General features: G+C 45.1%; 1 protein-coding gene across 1 annotated transcript; it reads left to right on the top strand.

The window, feature by feature from the left end:
* Positions 1–825: 825 nt before the first annotated feature.
* Positions 826–19,833, top strand: LOC126982879 (uncharacterized). The gene is made up of 3 exons (XM_050835157.1): positions 826–1,209; positions 3,449–3,521; positions 17,276–19,833. The coding sequence occupies exons 1-3, from the start codon at positions 869–871 to the stop codon at positions 17,432–17,434; spliced, it is 573 nt and encodes a 190-aa protein (XP_050691114.1). The 5' UTR covers positions 826–868; the 3' UTR covers positions 17,435–19,833.
* The last annotated feature ends 7,171 nt before the right edge of the window (positions 19,834–27,004 follow it).

Below are 27,004 nucleotides of genomic sequence, written 5' to 3' on the forward strand. Positions count from 1 at the left end.
ACTTGCGTGCAGTGGGTAACTCTGACACCCTATCCCTCTCCCTCTCTCTCTCTTTCTCTTTTCACCGTGTTCTTGTTCCCTTTTCTCCCTATCTATCTATCTATCTATCAATCGATCTAGCCATCTATCGTATTTTTCACAATGTCGTGTCACCGTTACGGACCAGTGCATAACCTCAGTGAAATACGAAAAAAAGAGGAACACTTAAACAAGCAATTTATATATGAGGCTGAAAAACTATCTCCTCTACAGGTTTTAAAACAGTGAAAGGGAAAATTAAGTTGATTGAAAAGTAAAAGAAAGAAAGAATATTCACAACAGTCACAGTTCGTTCAAATAGCTGCCAAAGGAACCAACCGATCACCAGCAAGAGCAGCACCAACGAGGGAAAATCACCAAGACTCACCACCTGCCAACTCAGCGCTAAAGACAAGTATTACCACGGTCACCAAAACACGGGATTCACCACGTAAACAAAAGTATAAACAAGTTGCTAGACCACTTAGAAACAGCATCACCAAAACACGTTCAAAGTCACCAATCTACCAAAGGAGAAACGAAACATCACCAATCATTCACCCAAGAATTATCGTCCTTATCACCAGTCACCCTAGTCGTCACCAGCACTACCAGGAAACTATAAAGCACCACATCTACCTTAAGACCCATTCCACCCAATCACCAAAGGACTCACCCAAACCAAAGCACCAATCAGCACTCCACCAGATCGCTTGAGGCATCACTAAACAATCTCACCAAATCACCATCCCTCGTATAAGAACTCAAGACGTCACTGTAAACTTGTAAAGCATCAACCAAAAAAACAAGTACCTAAGAAACAAACCTTCACCTGAAAAGAAAAGTAACAATGATCCAGATTGTAATGAAGGCACCGACGTCAACAAGGACTCAGTATCACCACCTCAGCCACCACCAAAAGAAATGCTGCACCACCAACAACAACAACAACTCCACCAATACTTCCGCCACTGGTAGGACGCGTCATCAGAGCGGAGGTGGTGGTGGTAATGGAGGAAAGGGCGGCAGTGGTGGTGGTGGTCGTGGTGGCAGGGTGGTGGCCATGTCCGCCCGCCGCCTCTCCACCATCCGCGTCACCTTCAGCCAGAGTATGGTGAACCTTGCCATCCTCGACCCTGCCACCGCCGCCATCCTCGCTGAGCAGACTCGCCACCTCGCCCTGGTCTCCCGGTAGGTTGTGTTGGAGAAGGTTCGGTAGGTCCGCCCCCGGTCTGGCTGGCTGGTTCACTGAGAGGTTTTTGTCACTGTCTCTCATTTTTCTGTTCATTAAGGGGACGCTGTATGGAGTGGGTCTATACCATTTTTTTTTCCTTAATGGCCTTTCGTAGATCTCAATAATAATAATAATAATAATAATAATAATAATAATAACAATAATAATAATAATAATAATAATAATAATAATAATAATAATAATAATAATAATAATAGTGTAGTTTACAGGCTGGCTGGTCGTGTCTTAATTGGTGTTATAGTTTAAAGCGGCCCATACACGCTCAAATTTTTTGTCAAATTTTTTGATGTCAAATTATTTGACGGTTTGACGTTCGCCCTACACGTTCAAACTTCTCATCAAATTTTCAGTTTGCTCCCGAGTGTCATCATGGATGCATATACAGCGTTGGCTCTTGGCTTAGCATTGAAGAGCACACAGAAACGAAAGAGACGAAAGTGGGCCCAGCAATGGTATCTGTGTCGTGAACGATTTGGCCATGTTCCTTTATTAAATGAATTAAGAATTAGTGAACCTGATGTTTTCAAGAACTTTCTTCGCATTTCTTCTGCTCCTGCTCCAGATCTGCTTGAGTCTTTGAATTTTTTTAATTCTTTTCGGAAGCTCGTCCGCAGTGAGTTGATTTTCTTCTTCAGCTCCTCCTTCGTCCCTTCCGGATAATAATCACGGAATTTCTGTAACAGAGTCTCATAACCCATTTCTTTTTTATTTCTGTCACTATAGCAGTCACTTTTAACGTTCCAAAGTTGTGGTAAACTTCTATATACATCAATAAGCTCAAGAAGAAATTTCTTTTCCTGTTTCGATGGAGCCATGATGACGATGAGCCGTGCACGTCCTCCTCTGATTATGTCCAATCACTAACTAATTTGCGCAAACTATTGCTAGCTGCCACACACGCACAAATTATTTGATGTCAAATCAAAAAATATCTACTGAAATCAGATGATTAAAAGATTTGACATCAAACCTTTTAGGCCATCAAATTATGCCACACACGATCAAATTCATGTCAAATAATTTGACATCAAAAAATTTGACAAAAAATTTGAGCGTGTATGGGCCGCTTTTTTTAAGCCTTTTTTTTTTTTTTTTTTCTTTCTTTTTTTTTTTTTTGCATGTGTATATAATGTGATATTGTTCTATTATGATGATATTTATTACTGCAACTCGCCTACATTTCTAATTTAATTTACGATGCACATTTTTTTTTCTTGAAGATCGTTTCGCTTGTTTGAAGTTACAGATATATCGTGAGTTTTTAGGTTTCTTAGAATTGTTATGATTTATTTATTTCTAGCATTTAGCACAATCATCGAACCCTCTCATCCTTTCCCTCCAGTCTTCTCCTTCCCTTTCATTCATCTACCCCCATGTCCTCCCCTCTCCTCTCTCCACTCCCCCCGTTCATAACTTTGCCTTCCCGGCCTACCCGACTATGCAAATTAATTAACACGTCTTAGTTATTGGACAGCTGACCTTCATGACTATCTTTCTACCTGTTAATATATTTATCTAGTGTGTGTGTGTGTGTGTGTGTGTGTGTGTGTGTGTGTGTGTGTGTGTGTGTGTGTGTGTGTGTGTGTGTGTGTGTGTTTGTGTGTGTGTGTGTGTGTGTGTGTGTGTGTGATAGGTTTTTTTTTTATATATATTCAGGTCATCAGGTCATTCCCTCATTCCTCTTTCTTCTCTCCTTTGATATCCTTTGCCCTCCTTTTTATTTCTCCTCTCTGGCATTCCTTCCCTCCCTCAGCATCTCCACCCTGTCCTCCTTACCTCCTTTTCCCTCTCTTCATCCTCCTCCATCCATCCTTCTCCTCATCCTCCTTTTTATCTCTTCTTCTCTCTGGCATTCCATCCCTCCCTTTGCATCTCCACCCTGTCCTCCTTACCTCCTTTTCCCTCTCTTCATCCTCCTCCATCCATCCTTCTCCTCATCCTCCTTTCTATCCTCTCCCACAGTCCCACTTAGGCAATAATCTTGCTATCTATAAAGAATCCTCAATAGTTAGGGAATAATACCACCATCACCAACACCAGCACTTTCACCACTGCTATTACACCCGCCATCACGACTATAAAACCACTACCATAACAACTACCGTCACACCAACACCGTCATTGCCACCCATCTCTCTAAACTGCCCCATTTCTGACTGCCTCTTCTCTCCGCAGCAAAATGAGGAGGAGACAAAACACAGACTCCACCGACATCGAGTTGGAGGTGCCCACCGACCCCTACATGGAGGTGAGTACGGCAGCCCAGCACTGTCCCACCTGTTGCTCACCTGTCCTGCTATGCTGTGTTACCTGTGCTGAGTCGGGCATGGGATTTCCTCTTGCTTACTAAATTATTTGTTAGTCTGTTCACTACTACTACTACTACTACTACTACTACTACTACTACTACTACTGCTACCACTACTATTGCTACTATCACAATCACCAACACCTCAAATTTCCCCCACGATCCATTTTCTTTCTTTTTTTCCCCTATTCTTGTGTGGTTGACAACGTTGAGCAACCCCTATTTTCTTTCCTTTTTTTCCGGGGTTGATAAAATGTTGGGGAATATACCTTTTCTTTTTTTCCCCATCAGCAGGCCATTATGTGCCGCAAGGTGGGGAAGTACCGCTAGAGATTTTTTTTTTTTCTCCCCTCCGTGTGACAATGTGAGCCTAAAGACAGATCGTTCTCCCCGCACTGAAGGATGTTTCGCTGCTCATTACCGCACCTACTTAACGAAAGACATGTTTATTCGTCTTTATCCTTTTTTTTTACTGCATTGCCTCTCCATGTATTTTAACAGCAAATCAATTTCATCAGTTTTAGCAGTGGTGGCTTCTTGCTCAGTTGGCCCTAATCGAGGGCAACCACGACGTCCAAAGAAAATGGCACCGTTTAGGCAATAACTACAGTAAATCTGAGTCTACTGCTAAACTATTTGCCCCTTCATTTGCAACAATAATATGACTGTTCTCAAGCATTTATATAACATTTTACTTGATTTTACTGAAAAAAAATAATGATCAACATATCAACAAAATAACATTATTTGGAAAAAACTTATAAAACAGCTACTATATAAATGTAGGTACACGTCTTTGCATCCATAATTAGGCAACATTGACTTAGATGCAGACTATAATAGTTCACTCAGAGACACGCCAGTCCTCGTCGACAGACCGACTCGGTCGGCTAGATTTCTGTCGGCATCCTGCTACGGGCCGCCAATAGGCTTAGCCCGTGCTCCCCCGCGCAGGGAGGGAGCATTTTTGCACTCTTGTCTCAGGACAAGGCCCCTAGTGATACAAGGCGATAATTGTTAAAAAAAAAAAAATAGTTCACGGAAAAATCAACGGCGTTATATTATTAATGTGTTCAGATGTGTCGCCTGCTCAGAACACCTCTATAAGGTTCACAAAAGGCGGCTGGTAATTTCCCCACATTCTTTTTTTTTTTTCGCGGGGAGTGTCTTTTTTTTTTTTTTATCTGGGGACAATGAACAGTTGACAAGGAACCTCAGAGGTGCTTTTAGAAGGGAGGTAAATAAGGGAAGACTCGATTATCTACCTCTTACGATTTTCTTCTCCGTTTTATCGTTTTTATTATTTTTTAACAACTTCACCGTTGAATTGCATATAATCTGGAGTCACAAGGTACGGTTTCCATGTGAATCTACAGTCTTACTATCTATCATTCCTCCCGTTCTTTCTTCCTCCTTTTCTTCCCTTCTTCCCTCTAGTTTATTTCCTGTTACTTCCTTCCTTCCTGCCGTTCTTCTTTTCTTCCTTTTCTCCATTCATTCATTATTTCCTTCCGCTCGTACTTTTCTATATCCTTCCTCTCTTCATGTCCTATTTCCTCCCTTCCTTCCTATTCCTTCATGCTTCCTTAATTAACTCATTCTTTCTATTTCAACACCCTGCCTTTCTAGCTGAATACCTGCCTTCCTTCTTTTTCTTCTTTCTACTTATCTCTCTCCTCTTGTCCTCTACTCGAAGTTTTCTGCACTGGTTGACTGACATGTCTGGCTGACTGACTGACTGGCTGACTGACTGGCTGACTATCCGACTGGCTGACTGCTGACTGGCTGAATGACTGACTGGCTGACTGACTGTTGACATGCAGAAGTATAACCCAAGTTGCGGTTTGTGTATTCAAATTGGTGGAAAAATGCAGACCTCAGCTTCCCTACAATCGAGTTTTCACTAGTTTTGGCTTCTAGGATTGCGTGCGCTCCCGTGTGTGTGTGTCGGTGATTCTTCATGTAATATTCATATCGTTGTTTCGCTGCATGCCTTGTCGAAATGTCTTGTTAATCTGTCGTGAAGTGGATGGAGGTGGATAGTTTTACACGAGCTGCAAAGCAAATTAACACGTGGTTTGCATAAGAGATGAGACAGTACAGAGTTCACACAAGGAATTGGGTTCTACAAAGTTTACACAAGACACGAGGCGGTCGAGTCAAGTGGAAACAAAATAATAACGAAAGTTTGCGATATTTTTAGTCCATTGATTGTTTATATAAAGGTTAAAAGATGGTGTGATGACACGTACCTGCATATTGATGAGCATAGGGTGAAGGGCGTAGTGTTTCACAATAAGGAGGAGGAGGAGGAGGAGGCAGGAGCTGAGGAAAGAAGGGACGTTTCGAACGCTGTCACCATGCAAGAAATATGATGTACACACACACACACACACACACACACACACACCATATATATACCATGCAGTCCATCATTCGCTCTTTTCTCATTGTGGAAAAAGTTACACAATCACGGGTTTTTTCTCTTAATATTACTATAGTCTTTTTTTTTTTTTTCTCATTAACACCACCAAGTTTTTTTCCCCGGTATCTTATACACTGACTGAACTAAGACGACTTTTTTGTTGCTTTTACTTTCTTCGTAATCTGCGAAGGTTTCACTCTCGCTCCCTTGATTTTCTTTAAAGGGTTGATTTGTAGATTCTCAGAGGACTTCGGGTCGTATTTTAAAACATTTTGTCGCCCAAGTTCACATATTTAACGTGGCTTTCGTAGAAGCTGTAGGCCTTTCCAGGGGTAGTTTTATGACCCTGGTGGTAGTTTGACCCTTCTGTACCATGAACCTTAAAAAACACTCATGAAAACTCGATTGACCCCTCTTTGACCTTTAGAAATAGCTGATGTGAGAAGCGATGGTGTCTTAAAATGCGGCCCTTAACCCCCTATAGAGTCAATCCAATCACCCCATTCCCTTCCTCCTCCTGCACTATATATTTGATTATCCTCAATGTCCCTCCATCTCTCCCTCCCCCCTATATAGTCTCCCTTTCTCCTTTATGTCCAATTCTCTCTCTCTCTCTCTCTCTCTCTCTCTCTCTCTCTCTCTCTCTCTCTCTCTCTCTCTCTCTCTCAACACACATGTCCTAGATTCGCGGATTCGTTCAGTTCTGTCTTCCTATATCATTATGTTTTACTTCGCAACTTTTTTCTCGTTAATTCGTCGTGCGCTGCCTCTTTTTCATGTATATTTCCTTATCGCTTGTTCTTGGTCCTTCCGCCTCCTGTGCTGACCCTCTATCGCGCAGGAAACAACGAAGAAACAAAGGGAAGAGTGATTGAGGAGAGGAAGTGTTGTGTTTCATGGACTCGATAAATATAAAAACAATAATGACTTTCACTGTATACAAGACATTAGACTGATTAGAAGGTGTTTGTGTAGCGGAAATCATATAAAGTGGATGAAACAATAATTTAATGTTTCAAGTGGAGATTTTGTTTGGGGAGTTAAATAATTTTGATAACATAGTAGTAGTAGTAGTAGTAGTAGTAGTAGTAGTAGTAGTAGTAGTAGTAATAGACACAGCAGCTACAGCAATATCACAGGTCGAAATAACAATATAATAGTTGTGGTGGTAGTGTTGACGCCGTGTACGTAGCGCTGTCAGTCGTCGTGGTCGTGGCAATCCAATCAGCACTAGGCGAGGCGCAGTGGTAGAGGTGCAGTCCATGAATCCTTGGCCCGGATGCAGCCGAGAGTGGTACAGGGACGCCATCTGGGAACGCAAGGCTAGCATCATCACCCGCCACGCTCGGCTCTTCCCAGCAGCTTCCTGAACCCTTTATTGTGGGGATGCTGGTGGTAGTAGTAAAAGTAGTAGTAGTAGTAGTAGTAGTAGTAGAAACCTAAGCGTGTAAGAATAAGTTAAATCATGTCTCGGATCACTAAGGAGAATGATCGTGCGTCACTGAAAACTCTACAGCATATCGTAATAGCTGAGGAAACTTAAGATATTCATGCTAATCCGCCGCCTCTGCTTGTAGAATTTTACCGCCGCTCCCGTTGCTCCTTCCTACTGACCCGCCTGCAAGAATAACAAGCCAGTCTGAACCGGCCACGCGCGCTCGACCGACGGAGTGCACGAGGCGTTTTCTTATCATTTTTAACCCTTCTGCCGCGCTCTAATGGTCTTGGAATTACCGGTCCCGTCACAGTGAGGAATCGTTTGCGTATAAACCCCGTGGCCATTGCTTGTACCGTGTGGGGGAAAAAAATGAAAAATGAAAAAGAAGTTTGAGTTATTGTTTCGAATTTGCCGTTTCATTGTTTGTTGTTGAGCTGATCAAGTCTGTCTGTCTGTGTGCTTTGGTGATGGGTGTGATGTGGCGTCTGTTTTCTTATCCATTCGTTCAGTTGCACTCTCTCTCTCTCTCTCTCTCTCTCTCTCTCTCTCTCTCTCTCTCTCTCTCTCTCTCTCTCTCTCTTCTTTATTTATTTTTACATCTTACATATTGCAATTAGATACAAATATGTCTCTCTCTCTCTCTCTCTCTCTCTCTCTCTCTCTCTCTCTCTCTCTCTCTCTCTCTCTCTCTCTCTGTGTGTGTGTGTGTTCATCTACTCTTCCTGCCCTACCTCCCGGCTCCCCTTACCTCCACTTCTCCCTCTTATCATTTCCTTAATACTACTCGTACCCGTCTGACTGCCAAAAAATCTTGCCCCTTCGTCCCTTCCTTGACTGGCTCGCCTTACGGTTCACTTCCCAACCCCATCTTCTCAGCTTACCGCGATCTCTATTAACACTACACAAAACCCTCGCCAGCTCTCTTCCTCTTTCCTTGTTTACGCACACCACAAACACCCTCTTGCCCTGAGTTCCTTGTCGTATCGTTTCCCGCCTCTTCCTGTCCTTTTTTATGCATTACAAGCTATATATACGGATACAGCACAAGATTCTTTCGCCTCCCATTTCTTGGTTTTCGAACACTATTTTCTCATCTTAGTTTCAGTTCTTGCCAAGCTTCTCGTTGTTTATCTGCTTCTTGGTCTTTTTGTTTGTTGTTTTCTTCTTCAAAGCCTCGTTAGTCGTTTCCTTGCTACGCTCTCAACAGTCCTTTATTCATTCATTCTTTCTCATCACCCTAAGTCAGTTAACTTTAAGGCACCTCTTCATTTTATTATCTTTCTTTTGTTTTTGTTTTCTTTCATTTCAGTCTTTCAACCTTTAAATTACCTTTCTTAATAGTGTTAGATCCGGTAAGGGCTTCGGTTAGGTACTGACTTCTTCTTCAAGGCTATTCTCAACATCAGTCGTTCTTCCTCGGCCTCTCGTCTGCCTTATGATAAGTTTGTCCTACTGCAAGGGTCAGGCCGTCCCACGCCGAAAAAGAATCACTGTCTGTTCTGTTGCCAGGGAGTCCGACCATTCCCTGTCACCAAGGGAAGCTGGTGGTGAACTGGGAATCCTTTTGTCGTCGCGTCCGGCCTTCCCCCTAAAATTAAAGGGCCTCTCAAATTAAGGGGCAGGGATAAAGGAGGCAGCATAACCGCTTCCATTCTTTGAGGAGAGAGTAATCACCCATACAGTGAGGTCCCATGATGACCGTCAACCGTCACGTGAAGGCGAGTCGCAGTGATGTCACGTACAGAAATGACCCTCAGGCCCAAACAAACACACCGCCCATGCACCTGCGCAACGCTCGCCGCTGAATGGCTCACTCCTGATGGTGCTGCTACTACTACTACTACTACTACTACTACTACTACTACTACTACTACCACTACTACTACTACTACTACTACTACTACTACTACTACTACTACTACTACTACTACTACGACTACTACTACTACTACTACTACTACTACTACTACTACTACTACTACTACTACTACTACTACTACTACTACTACTACTACTACTACTACTACTACTACTACTACTACTACTACTACTACTACTACTACTACTACTACTACTACTACTACTACTACTACTACTACTACTACTACTACTACTACTACTACTACTACTACTACTACTACTACTACTACTACTACTGCTACTAATAATAATAATGTGTGTGTGTAATAATAATAATAATAATAATAATAATAATGATAATAGAGGCTTCTCCCTCAGACATGATTACCGCAAAGAGCTAGAATTAAGAAAACGTTCTCTCATCCTCGTGGCAACCTTCAGGAATCTAGTTTTCTTTGTTTTTTTGTTTTATTTTCACATACGTGGGGCACTTTTTTGGGTGGGAGGGGAGAAGTGTGTAATAGTGTGTGTGTGTGTGTGTGTGTGTGTGTGTGTGTGTGTGTGTGTGTGTGTGTGTACGTAATTTCTATTGAAGTGTTGATTACATTATCCTGTTCTCTTTATTTTCATTAGGAAATTTCCCCGGGAGTGAGGAATAATGCATCATCCCGTGACACTAGTCCACAGAAAGGGCATTAGTCCGCATCCTTGGCCGGCACTGTTCTGGCATTGAGGTAGTAAACGCGGGATGGGTTCAGTAGGCAGGCCAGCGTGATTGTGAAACCCTTCCCCGGAACCCTACGTGTGTGTGTGTGTGTGTGTTTTCTCCCAGTATTTTCATAGTCTTGAAGCATTTTTGTAGACTTGTTTAGCCATTCCTGCCTCATTGTTCATTCACAAGCATACGTGAGTCGTCCTGATTCTGACACGGGGACGGGGCGTGTTGCTGAGGGACCTTTTGAGAGCCGTCACACACACACACACACACACACACACACACACACACACACACACGCTCGCCATATATTGTTCTCTTTGCCACGCATGAAATAAATTGTAGTATCAAACAGACTACCTAAACATTTCAACATCACTACGTTGCACACATAACTAAAGATGTGTTATTTTCACCTCCGTGTTATAAGTTTCATCTGGCACAAACCAACCAGTCACCACCGTTATGAGTTTCATCCGACACAAACCAACCAGTCACCACCGTTATGAGTTTCATCCGACACAAACCAACCAGTCACCACCGTTATGAGTTTCATCCGACACAAACCAACCAGTCACCACCGTTATGAGTTTCATCCGACACAAACCAACCAGTCACCACCGTTATGAGTTTCATCCGACACAAACCAACCAGTCACCGCCCTGTTATGAGTTTCATCTGGCATAAAGTTATAAACCAACCAGTCAACACCGTTATGAGTGTCATCCGAGAAACCAACCAGTCACCGCCCTGTTATGAGTTTCATCTGGCATAAAGTTATAAACCAACCAGTCACCACCGTTATGAGTTTCATCCGACACAAACCAACCAGTCACCACCGTTATGAGTTTCATCCGACACAAACCAACCAGTCACCACCGTTATGAGTTTCATCCGACACAAACCAACCAGTCACCGCCCTGTTATGAGTTTCATCTGGCATAAAGTTATAAACCAACCAGTCACCACCGTTATGAGTGTCATCCGAGAAACCAAACAGTCACCACCGTTATGAGTGTCATCCGAGAAACCAAACAGTCACCACCGTTATGAGTTTCATCCGACACAAACCAACCAGTCACCACCGTTATGAGTGTCATCCGAGAAACCAAACAGTCACCACCGTTATGAGTGTCATCCGAGAAACCAAACAGTCACCACCGTTATGAGTTTCATCCGACACAAACCAACCAGTCACCACCGTTATGAGTTTCATCCGACACAAACCAACCAGTCACCACCGTTATGAGTTTCATCCGACACAAACCAACCAGTCACCGCCCTGTTATGAGTTTCATCTGGCATAAAGTTATAAACCAACCAGTCACCACCGTTATGAGTGTCATCCGAGAAACCAAACAGTCACCACCGTTATGAGTGTCATCCGAGAAACCAAACAGTCACCACCGTTATGAGTTTCATCCGACACAAACCAACCAGTCACCACCGTTATGAGTGTCATCCGAGAAACCAAACAGTCACCACCGTTATGAGTGTCATCCGAGAAACCAAACAGTCACCACCGTTATGAGTTTCATCTGGCATAAACCAACCAGTCACCACCGTTATGAGTGTCATCCGAGAAACCAAACAGTCACCACCGTTATGAGTGTCATCCGAGAAACCAAACAGTCACCACCGTTATGAGTTTCATCTGGCATAAACCAAACAGTCACCACCGTTATGAGTGTCATCCGAGAAACCAAACAGTCACCACCGTTATGAGTGTCATCCGAGAAACCAAACAGTCACCACCGTTATGAGTTTCATCTGGCATAAACCAAACAGTCACCACCGTTATGAGTGTCATCCGAGAAACCAAACAGTCACCACCGTTATGAGTTTCATCTGGCATAAACCAAACAGTCACCACCTTTATGAGTGTCATCCGAGAAACCAAACAGTCACCACCGTTATGAGTTTCATCCGACAAACCAAAGTCACCACCGTTATGAGTTTCATCCAACAAACCAAAGTCACCACCGTTATGAGTTTCATCCAACAAACCAGTCACCACCGTTATGAGTTTCATCCAACAAACCAGTCACCACCGTTATGAGTTTCATCCGACAAACCAGTCACCACCGTTATGAGTTTCATCCGACAAACCAGTCACCACCGTTATGAGTTTCATCCAACAAACCAGTCACCACCGTTATGAGTTTCATCCAACAAACCAGTCACCACCGTTATGAGTTTCATCCGGCACAAACCAACCAGTCACCACCGTTATGAGTTTCATTCGACACAAACAAACCAGTCACCGCCCTGTTACGAGTTTCATCCGACAAACCAGTCACCACCGTTATGAGTTTCATCCGGCACAAACCAACCAGTCACCGCCCTGTTATCAGTTTCATCTGGCACAAACCAACATGACATAAACTCTTCACAATATATACATAACCAATGCCTCGTATTCTTCTTCAGTAAAAAAAACATTGCTATTCAACAGAGAAGAATGTAAGATAAGAATGCAGACATATATAGAATGAGTCTGTGCCTACTACTTCAACCGGCCAGTCATCCATCACGGCCTTCTCTTATCTGTTATTTTCCTGTGCTGGTTAGGTCTTCCCAGCGGGCCCCTCAAAACAACCCACCTTCCTTTCGACTCATTAGTGACACTCCTGACAAAGAATAATCATGCAGAGGCTATTTTGGGCGCGTCTTGCAACAACTGGCTGCGTGCAAGTCAAAGATGCGGAGTCATAATTATAATGAATGAGAGAGAGAGAGAGAGAGAGAGAGAGAATGGTATCGGTGGAGGTAAATGTTGTTTTATAATCTAATCATGGGTTCCACCCAATAAGCTTAATTCTCTCTCTCTCTCTCTCTCTCTCTCTCTCTCTCTCTCTCTCTCTCTCTCTCTCTCTCTCTCTCTCTCTCTTTCGTATTCTACACATTTGCTGTGTGAGTGGATGACCTGTTTGGAATAGTGACAAAAAATAAAGAAAGAAGAGTCAGGCGGTCACCTCGTGATCATGCCTCCTCTCTTGCCCCATATCCGTTAACGCTTAGTCGTTATGTCACGTGTGTCTGGCTTCCTTCGCATGACGTTAAAAACTGTCATTTGACCTCAAGCGCCAGGAATATCAATAATTAACTTCCTGCAAGTTGAGTATAAGTCAGATAGGAGCATGAGGAGGCGACAGTTTTCAGCCGGTCACCGCCTGCAACGAAAGCTTCCCCACCGCCCGCGTCGCCGTGACGTCACAGCTTGAGGTCCCGGGGTATATAAGCGCGGAGCCTCACTCGCTCACCTTCCGTCGGGTTACTGTGGAGGCGTGGTGCAGACGGTGGTGGTGGTGTTGCTCCGCCGAGTGTTGGTGTCCTATCAGCAGCGGCTCGAGACGCAACTCAAGGACTCGAAGGACAATTTAGCGAAGGAATCAGTGTCTCAAGGCGTCCCACCACAATGACTACACCGTCCATCGTTGTCTCTCCCAGCTGCGGCGCTCTGGTGAACTACGAGCTCCTCCAAGCCGGGGTAAAGCCGCAGAGGAGCTTGTGTATGCGTGTCCTGAGGAAAACAGCAAAACGCGCCTTCCGCCGCCCTCACCCCACACAACAGGATGCTGAACTTGGCCCTGACGACACCGCCGGTCTCGCTCACCATCACCTTCGGCCAAGAGGAAGGAGATGCCCAGTCCTCACTCCCTGAAAAGAAAGTACCTGCGAAAAGTGAAGCTTTCTCCAATGCCACACCTGTCCTTCGGTAAAGGACGGAAAGCCTCCTCCAAAGAGGCGGCCTCCGCGGCGACACCGTCCTCCTTTGAGGAGGAACTTGCAGGTCGAGAGAATCAGTCACCCAACGACCCGGAGTTTTTGCGTCGGGCGTCGGAGCGTTGGAAGAGAAGGACGGGCGCTGGTCAGCTGCAGCCGCCCCTCCAATTTTCTCAGAACACTGCCGCCCTGCAGCCAACCTTCCACTGGCCCTCCAGCCCAACCCAGCAGTCGGCCTTTCAGCGGCGAGTCTCCCCTCGGCCCGTCCACTACAGCCAGTCACCGTTCCAGTCAATCCCCACCTCGCCCAACCCTGGAACCCCCTCCTTTCGCCGGTGCAACACACAGTATTCCTCCCTCAGCAAGGCCAACACCGAGACTCCCTTCAAGAGGTCCTCACATTCATACACTTCGCTGAGTTCCCTTGCTCGCTCCCATGTGGGCCTTGGGACTGGAGATCAGGCCCCGACCAATTCGCCCAAGCTCACCAGACCAGCGATGCGCACTACGAAGTATTTGGCGCCCAGTGGACCCGGCGTTGGAGGCGCGCCGCAGCTGTTTTGTGGGCGGCTGTCTTTTGATGATACCGTGGTTGAGGAACTGAAGAAATTAGCCAAGAAAGAACAACTATCAATTCCGGATAACTCATCTGGAAAGGCACCGTTGCGCCGTCTCAGTGCCAGACTTAGCAGGCCTTCGCGTAGCGGCAAATACAGTATTAATGGCAGCAACGTCACCAGTAGCTGTAATAGCAACATCCCTTCTACCAACAACACCTTAAGTAACAACAGCAAAAATCATGATAACAACGGCATCAGAAGGAACAAAACATTAAGCACCATCTCCAGCAGCAACAGCATTGGCAGCATCCGCAGCTTCTATTGTAATGACAGCACACCGGTGGAGGTTTCCTCCTTCACCTCCTCCACCTCATCCCAGAGTTTCGTCTCCTACTCCTCGGGCTACCTAAGCGCCCCCTCCAGCCCCGCCACAGCCCCACGGCAGATGACCTCGCCGATGAACTCCCGCCGAGCCCTGGGCAACACCGATTTGGCTAAGCGCGTCACCTTTCATGATATCTTCATTGAGGAGCCTCAACTTGCTGAAAAGTTTGTACGTATACCTGCACCGTCTGTCTATTGTCTTGCACATGTCATAGATGAGTGTGTCTTTCAGCCAAGTATAGAATTGGGTTTGACGAACCATACGGTGATGATGAGAGAGAGAGGGGAGGGGGGGGGGGCAGTTGTAGGTCACCACTCCCTCCCATTGCCATGGATTCATTCTGCCTGGCTTGACGCGGCGCCGAGGCCGGTGGAGGGCCTCACAAAGCCACAGTCACATCAGGTGTCACCAACACTGTCCATCCCATTGCTGCATTGACGTAATACAAAATCTAACATTTTCCATCGCAATCGACCGGTTTTGTAAATAGAGCATCCAAGGAGGCTCCTAAACGTTACCTGGAGCCTGTAATAACCGGTAACAGGTTGGTGTTCCCTCTCTTCACCTGTTCTCCGCCTGACAAACATAGGCACCAGTGAGGGCGTATGAAGTTCCAGTCAGGAGTGTCGTGTCTCAGTTCCTGGAAACACAAGGTTGAACGTCAGGGTTGGCGGGTAGGAGGAGGCCACGGGGAAACAAGGCTGCCTCCCTACCTCCCTACACTTCCCTTTCCCTTTCCTCTTCTTCCTGCTACTTCCTTCCGTCCTCCCAAACAGCCTTCATATGGTTGAGCAATGCCGTCTCCGCCAGTGTCGAGAACCCTTGCAACCCTTAAAAAAATATATATATATATATATATATATATATATATATATATATATATATATATATATATATATATATATATATATATATATATATATGATGATGATGAAATGATAATGATAATAATAATAATAATAATAATAATAATAATAATAATAATAATAATAATGTAATAGCTAAGTTTTCACTAGCTCCAATTAGTGCAATAAAGCGAGCGGTTGAAAGCGAATCTGATTAGGTTACCGCGACCAGCGCACGGTAATGTATTCTGGAGAAAACACGGAGGAGTGGCGTAAGCGAGCGGGAGGTCAGGAAGAAGGCCCCTCATTACAATACCTCCCCCACTCACCAACACACACACACACACACACACACACACACACACACACACACACACACACACACTTTACGTTATGCCTTCACTCGCCTTTTCCTGACAAGCGCAGTTTATCTCGTTATTTTTCTCTAATCAAAAACTCACTGGGGGATTGCGTGTCGGCTCTCGGTACAAGGTAAGCTAGCATCGCCGAGGTTTTTTTACCCTGTCTGATTAAACTTTCGCGTAGTAGTAGTTGCAGTTGTTCCTGTTTCTTGAGGCACCGTCTATGAAGAAGGAAGAAGCCCCTGCATTGTGTGGAGGATTTGTTGGGTAATCAAGTCTTGACACTTCCTCATTTTCCCTATCGAAACAAAATGCCAAGGCCTGCAAGGTTGTAATAGCTCGCAAAACGTGTTGCCATATGCTGCTAGGGTCTTAAATGTCACTTTTTTCAGATATTTCGCCGTACCATTTCGTCAGTGTAAATAATTAGTGACAAAGAGATTGATTGATTGATAGTTTATTGTTGCAAGCAAACAACAGAGGAGAAGGGAGGAGCATGCCATCCCAACCCCCAGGCAGTACAGAGTGTGATTATACAACTAGGGATACATGTGGAAGATAGCACCAGGAAACTAAAAAGATACAATGTAAGAGAATCATATTGGCGCAGCAGTAAGTTTCCGTCAGTTCTGATTTTTCTTAAGGTTTACAAATGATGCCAAGGAGAGAATGGGCCGGCTCACTGTAGCACTTAATTAAAATGTTCCACGATGGTGTTCAGTGTAAAGTGGTAGGAGAGAGAGGCAGGGACGGATCGAGTTAAGGAGTGTTGCAACGCCAGGCCGTCCCGCGAATTATATATGTTGGTGGTGGGTCCAGGTGCCACTTCTGTCTGCCTGTTTGACTGCAGAGTGGCAATGGGGCAGTCTCATCATCTTTTTTTTTTATATAATATCTCTCTCTCTCTCTCTCTCTCTCTCTCTCTCTCTCTCTCTCTCTCTCTCTCTCTCTCTCTCTCTCTCTCTCTCTCTCTCAGTTTCATCATCCTTTTTTTATATAATTCTCTCTCTCTCTCTCTCTCTCTCTCTCTCTCTCTCTCTCTCTCTCTCTCTCTCTCTCTCTCTCTCTCTCTCTCTCTCTCTCTCTCTCTCTCTCTCTCTCTCTCTCTCAGTTTCATCATCCTTTTTTTATATAATTCTCTCTCTCTCTCTCTCTCTCTCTCTCTCTCTCTCTCTCTCTCTCTCTCTCTCTCTCTCTCTCTCTCTCTCTCTCTCTCTCTCTCTCTCTCTCTCTCTCTCTCTCTCTCTCTCTCTCTCTCTCTCTCTCACACACACACACACACACACACACACTTCAATATTAACCTACCTTTTTTTACGTTATCGTGTCCTCTCCTCACCTGTCCATTTTCTCACCATGGCTTCTCTTTCTTCCACAGGCAATCATGTTCCCGACGGAGCCGCGTCCTGAGTGGCATCGTCACCTGCGTCAGGTGCTCAACAAAGCGGGACAAAAGATATTCAAGAAAAGCGAATCCCACGACACCACCATCCCAGAAAACTTGCGCCATCAACTGAAACACATCTACGTCTATTAGCGATACATAGTCGTTCTAGCTCCGTTGTTCTCCCGTTACTCCCCCCCCCCCTCCCCATCGTCGTTTTACTAGCCGTCCATTCCATTGTATTAACTCCCATTGCAGTTTACTAGCCCCATTCTAATTTACTAGCAACACCTTGTCTAATTACCAGTTAGTAAGTCTTACTCACATTTTATTTAATCCGTTTCGTTCAAGTTTATTTCTAATCAGTTCCTCTTTGTATACTCATTCGGCCTTATTTCCTTTCCACCTGATCAGTCTTTCCGGCCGTTCTTGCCTGCCTTACCAGCCAGACCCGCCCAATTTGTTTCCTCCCCTCCATGCAGTCTCAGTCAGCCCCACCTAGTCTTTCATGAGCTGTGGCGAAAGAAAGAGTTCGGCTAAATCGGTTGGTTCAAGTTTCAGTGCTTGAGACCAACCCACCTCTCTAAACGCATGCATTCATCAAACCTCATAGTTTTCCCCTCTCTCTTGTTCTTTTTTCTATTTCTTTTCATCCTTCCTGCAGTGGCTGTCTTGGCGTTGTTTCCGAAGCGCAAAGAGCCAACCTGAGCCGGTACAGTGAGGTCACATTTAACACACTTATTCCCCCGCGGCTGTTCAAGCGGTCGGGTTAGCCAAAGTATTTCCTGTGCATAGGCTGTCTCGGGCATCCTCGCAGTCATTGTACAATCTCCATGTGCAGATTCTACCCCGTCCCTGCATGTGCTTTTATCATCCCCCTTCACTAACTGTTGGCTCTGTTCCATTTCCATACTTAAAGCATGTAACTTTATGTGTCTATCCTGTAGTTTGATAATAACCTGTCGCCTTATGTTTAGCATTTAGTTTCATTGTCTGTATATATATTTTTTTCTACCTGACGGCAACAGACACCAGTAGCTACAGGTTACTGGCAAGTGCTGTTTAAATATCATTAGAAATGTGAGGAAACGGCAGGCCACTGCCTTTGCTTATTGGCAGAGCATTTTTTTGCCTTTAGTTGCATCAGTATTCCTCATATGCTCGACGGTTTAATTGTTCAACCTGCATGTGATAGACATAGCTCGAGGCAACTCGCCTTCCCAATCACGTCCTGTGGCACCATCCTTCACGAAGCCGAGATTCTCCGGCAGATGAAAGCAACCCAATAACTGTTTCGAAACCAGTGAGTGGGCAAAACGGGCACGAGGCGCAACGAACCTCACCATCCCATAAGCGCGGGTTCACGAGCCACGAGTTACCCGTTGATCGCCCATCGAGTCACCTGGCCCGTCGCATGTGTCCCTCAGGACAATGAAAAGGCTAATATAACCACTATAACGACATGTTCTCCTTCCGTCAATTTCGATCATGAGAATTAGTTGTCTTACACCCTTGGAACGTAGTGAAACATATTACTTCTTTTAAATAATTAACAGGAGTCAGACTGCCAGGAATTCTGTTTTTAAGCATGTTACAAGGCCAGATAGGTAGTGTGAAATATTTCGGAGTGAGTACAATGCGCCTGAGGCTGTGCGGTGTGCTGGTGCCAGCGACTTGTCCTGTCGGCACAGCCGCTAGTAGGCACAGCCGCTGTCCGTCCTCTATATTCACCGGTTGCATTTCCTTCTCAGAGACTTTATGCTGTGATAGTGTATGGCGACGCTTTGTTATTCAGTGGGACTTAGTGGTGCCGTGGCGCTGGCTGGCACCCCGCTTCTGAAAGGGTGGTGCCGGAGTCACTGCATCTGACACTATTCTGCTGCCCCTACTCCTCTCTCCTTCCTCATGCATCATTCATTTTATTGTTCATACTCAAGACATCACAGATGCACCGTGTGTAGGCTACATCTGAGAAATTGTAATGTGTGTGTGTGTGTGTGTGTGTGTGTGTGTGTGTGTGTGTGTGTAGGACGTGCTATCCCCTTGTTAGTCTCGCTGTGATGGCGCCATGCCAGCACGAGCCGATTGTTAGGTCGATGGGTGAGGGGCCGCGTCCACTTCCCCTTCCATACTCATGTTATTGTATTTTATTCCTATTTTATTTTATTCAATATGTGTTGTTGAGGTATGTGCTTAGTACGTCTGAGGATGGTGTTGACACAAGGTTAACCGTGTGGTTAAGAGTGTTCGTGGGCGTTTTTTTGTCTTCTTTGTAAATCTTTTTGAGTCCGTTTTGGAGAGAGGTATGCACCGCAGACTGGACTGAGACACCGCAGGCCGATGTCACGGCAGCCAGTGGAATGTGTTGTGTTGAGGGACATTTTGTTTTACCCAAACAGTCATACATAAAAATAACTGCAAGTTTTGACTGTCCAAAAGTCACAAAGTGTCGTGGGCCGATTTTAGGCATAGCTCAGTCTGTGGTGCATATGACGCCTGACGGCAGATCTCAGGGAACTTTATGATAATAATATATAAAGTGAATTATATGATTGATGTATTTGATTTACCTTCATCTAGTGTAAGGAACTTTAGACCTACTACTAACTGCAGGAATTTGAAGTGGAGGGTATTTTCAAGGAGAGAGTGAGACCGATCGAGTGGAAAAAAGAAAATTATAATAATAATAATAATAATAATAATAATAATAATAATAATAATAATAATAATAATAATAATAATAATAATAATAATAATGTGAAGGAGGAGGAAGGAAACACGGGTGTGTTTGAGATGAGTTTATTCCCGACGAATTTCGCTTCTTCAGGGGCTTCTTCCTCCTCCTTCACTCAACTTGTGATGATGACAACAACAACAACAACAACAACAATAATAATAATAATAATAATAATAACAAAAATAATAATGATAAAGATAACAATAATAATAATGATAATGATAACAATAGTCTAAAAATGATAATAATAATAATAAATTATGAATAATAACGGTAACATGTTGCATTGATTTTCTCTTACGTTGGAATAAGAAAACCCCCTTAAATGTTCTCAATTCAAAAATATCCAAAGCGTGATATATATATATAGATATATATATATATATATATATATATATATATATATATATATATATATATATATATATATATATATATATATATATATATATATATATATGGCACGGCACTGAGATGTGTGTGTGGACGTTGAAGAATATCATTGAGTACTACACTTCCGGGGGCTCACCTGTCTACCTTTGCTTCCTTGACGCCAGCAAGACCTTTGACAGGGTGAACTACTGGAAGCTGTTTAATAAACTGCTTGTAAGGGGAGCTCTTGGGTACATTGTCAAACTCTTAATGTACTGGTACACTACCCAGAAAGTTGTTGTAAAATGGGGGGATTCCACTTCGCTGCCCTTTAAGACAGCCAATGGTATTCGCCGGGGAGGGATCCTGTCTCCCTACCTGTACAACGTCTACACAGATGACCTCACTGCCGCTCTGCGTGACACAGGCACAGGCTGCCACTTACATGATAGGTGCATCAACTCCCTGAGTTATGCTGATGACATGGTACTGATGGAGCCCACAGTAGAGGCTCTGCAGGACCTTATTAGAGTGTGTCATGCGTATGCTGCCACGCACGATATTTTCTACAACACCACCAAGACAGAGTGCATGGTAGTTTTTTTTTTTTTTTTTTTACAACAAAGGAGACAGACCTCAAGGGCACACACAAAAAAGGAGCCAATAATAATAAAAAAAAAAAAGCCCGCTACTCGCTGTTCCTAACAAGAATCCAAAGAGAGGAGGAGAGGTGTCCTGATACCCTCCTCTTGAAAGAGTTCAAGTCGTAGGCAGGAGGAAATACAGATGAAGGAAGATTGTTCCAGAGTTTACCAGCGTGAGGGATGAAAGAGTGAAGATGCTGGTTAACTCGTGCGTAAGGGATTTGGACAGTAAAGGGATGAGCTTTAGTAGAAAGTCGTGTGCAGCGTGGCCGCGGGAGGGGGGGAGGCATGCAGTTAGCAAGTTCAGAAGAGCAGTCAGCGTGAAAATAACGATAGAAGATAGAAAGAGAGGCAACATGGCGGCGGAATTTAAGAGGTAGAAGACTATCAGTAAGAGGAGGAGAGCTGATGAGACGAAGAGCCTTAGACTCCACTCTGTCCAAGAGAGCTGTGTGAGTGGAGCCCCCCACACGTGAGAGGCATACTCCATACGAGGGCGGACAAGGCCCCTGTATATGGATAGCAACTGTGCGGGGGAGAAGAACTGGCGGAGACGATACAGAACGCCCAACCTCGAGGAAGCTGATTTAGTGAGAGGAGATGTGAAGTTTCCAGTTAAGATTTTGAGTTAAGGATAGACCGAGGAGGTTTAGTGTTGAAGATGGTGACAGCTGAGTGTTGTCGAAGAATAGGGGATAGGAGTTTGGAAGATTGTATCGAGTTAATAGGTGGAGAAATTGGATTTTTAAGGCATTGAAGGACACAAGGTTCCTTTTACCTTAATCGGAAATGATAGTAAGGTCTGAGGTTAAGCGTTCTGCAGCCTCCAGCCTGGAGTCATGTAATTCCTGTTGAGAGGGTCTTCTGTTGAAATAAGTTGAATAATGCAGAGTGGAATCATCAGCATATGAGTGGATAGGACAGTTTGTTATGGAAAGAAGATCATTGCTGAATAATAAAAAGAGAGTGGGTGATAGAACAGAGCCCTGTGGAACACCACTGTTGATAGGTTTTGGGTAAGAGCAGTGACCGTCTTCCACGGCAGAGATAGAACGGCTAGAAAGGAAACTGGAGATAAAGGAACAGAGAGAGGGATAGAATCCGAAAGAGGGCAGTTTAGAAAGCAAAGACTTGTGCCAAACTCTCTCGAAGGCTTTCGATATGTCTAGCGCAACTGAGAAAGTTTCACCGAAACTGCTAAGAGAAGATGACCAAGAATCAGTTAAGAAAGCAAGAAGATCGCCAGTAGAACGCCCCTTACGGAACCCATAGAGGTTTTGCAGCTGACGTCATTGGTGGGGGTGCGGGGGTAGCGCGGGCCTGCATGGCCATCTTGGTGGTCAGTGGTGGTGGTCACTTATCAAAGCAAACCTTAGTGGCGGATGCACAAGTGCTCTGTGTGTTCGTCATGGGATACGTATGTTGTGCGGTTGGACGTTCTAACCGACACGGGAGAGATGCTGTGTCATTTTATAGATTTCCAGCGAATCCAGAAGAGCGGGGGAAGTGGATAGCAGCTGTGAGGAGGGAAAACTGGCGGCCGGCTGCTTCATCTCGACTCTGCAGTGCTCATTTTGTCAGAGGTAAATATTACAGGCAAGAATGATCAGATTATTACATGAGGTAACACTCATTTAGGTTATTGCCCCGGGTCCCCTAGCTTACTGTGTGGCGGGGGATTACTCTGGAGCGGGATTTACATGAGCTGGCGGAGGTAAACACGCATGGCGGCGCTCAAGCAGGGGAATAAAATAGGAATAGGAAAGGAAAGTCAGTGGAGGCAAAGTGCACAGAGGGACGGAGCTCAGTGCTGGGTGGAGTATATAAGTGTACGCAGGGAAGTGACCAAGAGTGCGTAGTGTAAGGTGACTTGCCGTCACCTGCCCTCACGTACCTGTCGTCACTTGCCCTCACCTGTTTGCCTGCCTGTGCTGCCTACCTAGGCATCACTGATCAGCAACAGGAGATCGGCCAGGCAGAGGGACAGCCAGTCAACCGACCAGCCAGACAGTCAGCCAACCAACCAGTCAGCCAGTCAACCAGCCAGCCAGCCAACCAATCAGCCAGTCAGTCAACCACCCAGTCAGTCATCCAATCAACCAGTCAGTTTGACAGACAGTCAGTTTACCAATCAGCCAGCCAATCAACCCACCAGGCAACCAGTCAACCAGACAGCCAGTCTACCAGTCTCCTCCTCCAAAAGCACTGATTTTTTTCTATGTATCTTAGCTTCGCAGCATTCTCAAGCGATCTCGCGTAATCACTTAACACAAATGATGCTGAAGGTCCTGCCATTTGCCCGCGGGTAGTGACTTGGGGATGGGCACACGTGGTCCGTCTGCTCACTCTGCTAGGGAGGTGACCACCAGCGGGTTTGCAGACGACGCACAAGGTACAGACGACGCTATTTCGTGACGTCACTGCAAAACCTCTATACTGGCGATCAGATAGAAGGTTAGAAGTGGAAAGGTGTTTTGAGTCCTCCGGTTAAGGATTGATTCAAAAGCTTTAGCCAGACAGGAAAGTAAAGCTATAGGGCGGTAGTTTGAGGGATTGGAACGGTCACCCTTCTAAGGCACAGGCTGTACGAAGGCGTACTTCCAGCAGGAAGGAAAGGTAGATGTTGATAGGCAGAGGCGAAAGAGTTTGACCAGGCAGAGTGTCAACACGGAAGCACAGTTTTTAAGGACAATAGGATGCACTCCATCAGCAGGTCCATAAGCCTTCGGAGAGTTGAGGCCAGAGAGGGCATATAGAAAACATCACTCCAGGGTGGACTACCAGACATCAGCATGGTTAGTGGGAGTGCACTTACATTTGTGGATAGATTCACATACCTGGGCCATGTCATCAACAGGGAACGGTCCGATGATGATGACATCAAGAAGCAGACCACCAAGCTCACAGTCATCGGCAATACGCTGCTGAGGAAGTTCTCCTTCTGCAGCACGGAGGTGAAGTTGGAGTTATTCAGGAGCCACTGCTACTCTCTCTACTGCAACTCGCTGTGGTCGCGGTATAGGGCTGCCTCCATGAACCGTCTTAGGGTCTGTCATAACGACATCCTCAAGCGGCTTCTGGGGCTTCCTAGATGGACTAGCTCATCCCTGGCCTTCACCGGGCACGGGATGAACTGTCTGGCTGTGCTGCGTCGCCACGCCGCGTACAGTATGAGGAGTATAGAATGGAACAATCTGGAAACTCTATCACCTTCGTCAAATAGAGCTCGCCTCAGCTCGGCCTGTGTATGTGGATCTATGCGGCGGGAGTGGTTGGGCCTTCTGTTCGTGTAGATTGTGCATAGGTGTGCCGTGCACACGCATTTATAATTATAAGCTGTCAATTATTTAAGTGTACATGTATCTCGGTTGATCTCGTTCTTTAATACACATCCTAAGCCCCCCCACCTCCCCCCAATGATCAGAGGCAGGCATCGACCGCAGTGAGCGTAAAGGCGGCTTTACACCTGGCAATTCCTGGTCGGCAATACAGCCGCGACGATCTAGCTACTAGACCAGCTGGGTGCTCTCGGGAGCAAGTACGGTCACACGTGGGAGGAGAAGCCGCCGGGAGCATCAAGACGTAAACTGCTAGTAAATGCAAGGGCATGAATTCATCCCAGACACCCCAAAAGGCTACTACCATATCTTAAAACCACAGTGAGTTTGGTCCATTAGCCTAATATTGTAGAAATACTTTAAGTAAACGAGTTTTATCATAAGTAGTATTGATTGATTGATTGATTGTTCATTGTTGCATTTAACAACAAAGGAGAAGGGAGGAACATGCCATCGCAACCTCCAGGCATTACATAGTGTGATTATATAATACACGAAAATAATCGTTCCTTACCTCCTTCGATATCTCGCAAATAGATAAACATTTCTCGTAATGTTGCTGCCACTCTCTCAAACGTCGTTTTCCGTAGACTCAGCTTCTTATACAGCTTATCTTGTGGATCCCACAAGTATCTATGCTGCCTCACTTCTTCTAATAATGCCACTTCGGCATCCCAGCTCCAAATCTTGTCTGTATCTGCCATTTCTTGTTTTATTATTGGCGCCGACATGTTGTACTCAGCCGCCAGTCGGCAATACAGGACGGACGCGCTCAGCTGCAGAAAATTTGCCGCGAAAAGGGCTCCCAGACCCAGACCCAGACCAAATATGCAGCCGCGCCTGTATTGCCGACTAGGAATTGCCAGGTGAAAAAGCCGCCTTAAAGGAAGGAAGCAAGCACCTCACACACCCCAGTAATACGTCCAGGGCCTCCACCGTGGGTATACCAGCAGCGCCATGTCATACATCAGTGAGTAACTGTGAGTTCCTACACTTTTCATGTTAGTGGCAGTCAGTAACTACCTGTGTCATGATGGGCGCCACGTAATATGATCATGTGTGTAGACATTACACAGGTGTGGAAGCAATCCCACACTGGTGATTACCTCAGGTTGACTTCAATGGCGGCGAACAGCGCCTCTGTGGTGTAGGTACAATATGGTTAGCACGCCTAGCTACTCATCCACGGGTCTGGACATAGGCATAGGCCTACGAGCCAGGGGGGGCTGGGGGGGGGGCTGCAGCCCCTCCAGATTTGGGCAGACAAAGATTTTTCGAGCAGAGTAGCCATCGTAGCAGCCTAATACAGTACCACTGAACTGGTGACTCGTGGGCCAAATCCGGCCTAATTTTCCTTCTCCTTATAAGAATCGATAAGCCCAAACTGTCTTTTTCTGCTTTTTCTAATAATCCTTAGTTCTTTCTGTTTCTAAATTAACTCTCAGCCAGTGCTGACAGGTTGAGGTGAACATCCCACACGTAATTTTGTACAGGGTCATTAACCGTACGTGTCTTATTATAGTACCGTACCGGTAAACTATAGGCCTATGCGTCGGCAGCATCGCAGAATGGGTCAAATTTAGAAATTAACCTTCATATATATAAAGTACACATGTGATTGCTTTAATTTATAGGCAAAACATTTTTTCGGGCAAACAAAGTTCAGCCCCCTCAGATGAGAAGGGTTATCGTACGCCTATGGGCTCGAATCCGGCTCGGACAGTTGGCGCGCAGCCCAAGCAGCTGTTCATCCTCCTTTTCGGGCTGGGGTACTGGGGTGACCTGAGGTAACCCGGATGTCACAGTGGCCCGCCCTGTGTCCTTGGGTATAATGGCTACTTAATTCCCACCACGTACAGGATCAAGGGCCAGAGATGAGCACCGAGGCCACGCGCAGCTTTAGCATATTCCCCCAGTTTTACCTTCGATCGAAGCGGCAAATGCAACCCCTCCCCCTCCTTCTCTGGGGGTTGTCTGCAGCGGCGATAGTTTATTTTTGTTTTCTTTTGACAAGGTAAAGGTAGCTGTAAATTATTAAGTTGGCCTCGATCAATGACGTTCATTGATTGATTGATAATTTATTGTTGCAGGTAAACAACAAGGGAGAAGGGAGGAACATGCCATCCCAACCCCCAGGCAGGACAGTGTATAGATAACCATCTAGCTGTTATATGTTAAGTTAACCGAGTAAACAACCTCGCAATATTGACTTATTTGCCGAGCTGCTGCTCAGTAAATAACTACATAATATTTTATTTACATGTCAATTTGCTGAGAAGAGCTAGAAGGGGCCGTTACAAAGGCAAACAGTCTAACACTAAAAGAGAAACAAGAAGTGTAACGGCAGAAATGAAACAAAAATAAGTAAATGCAAATAGAAAAGACCAAAGTAAGCGAAAGTGAAGAAACCAAAATAAAATAAAATTTGAGCAGCAGAAGTCAGTGGAAGCAAAGTGTTCAGAAAAACAGAGCTCAGGGCAGGGTAAAGTATTTAAGTGTTCGCAGTGAAGTATTAAGAGTGCGTAGTGAAGTAAGTGTGAAGAAGAACCAAGGAGGACCTTTTAAGCGATACAAAGCGGAACAGCTCAAAGAAGAAGAAGAAGAAGAGCAACAATAATAACAACGTCCCCGA

Source organism: Eriocheir sinensis, chromosome 52 (genome assembly GCF_024679095.1).
Source record: "Eriocheir sinensis breed Jianghai 21 chromosome 52, ASM2467909v1, whole genome shotgun sequence".
Classification (NCBI taxonomy): domain Eukaryota; kingdom Metazoa; phylum Arthropoda; class Malacostraca; order Decapoda; family Varunidae; genus Eriocheir; species Eriocheir sinensis.

Coding starts and splice junctions, on each gene's coding strand:
- LOC126982879 (XM_050835157.1), top strand. CDS start 869: ATGATCCAGATTGTAATGAAGGCACCGACGTCAACAAGGACTCAGTAT. Junction 1,210..3,448: donor CACCTCGCCCTGGTCTCCCG/GTAGGTTGTGTT, acceptor TTCTCTCCGCAG/CAAAATGAGGAGGAGACAAA. Junction 3,522..17,275: donor CCACCGACCCCTACATGGAG/GTGAGTACGGCA, acceptor TTTCTTCCACAG/GCAATCATGTTCCCGACGGA.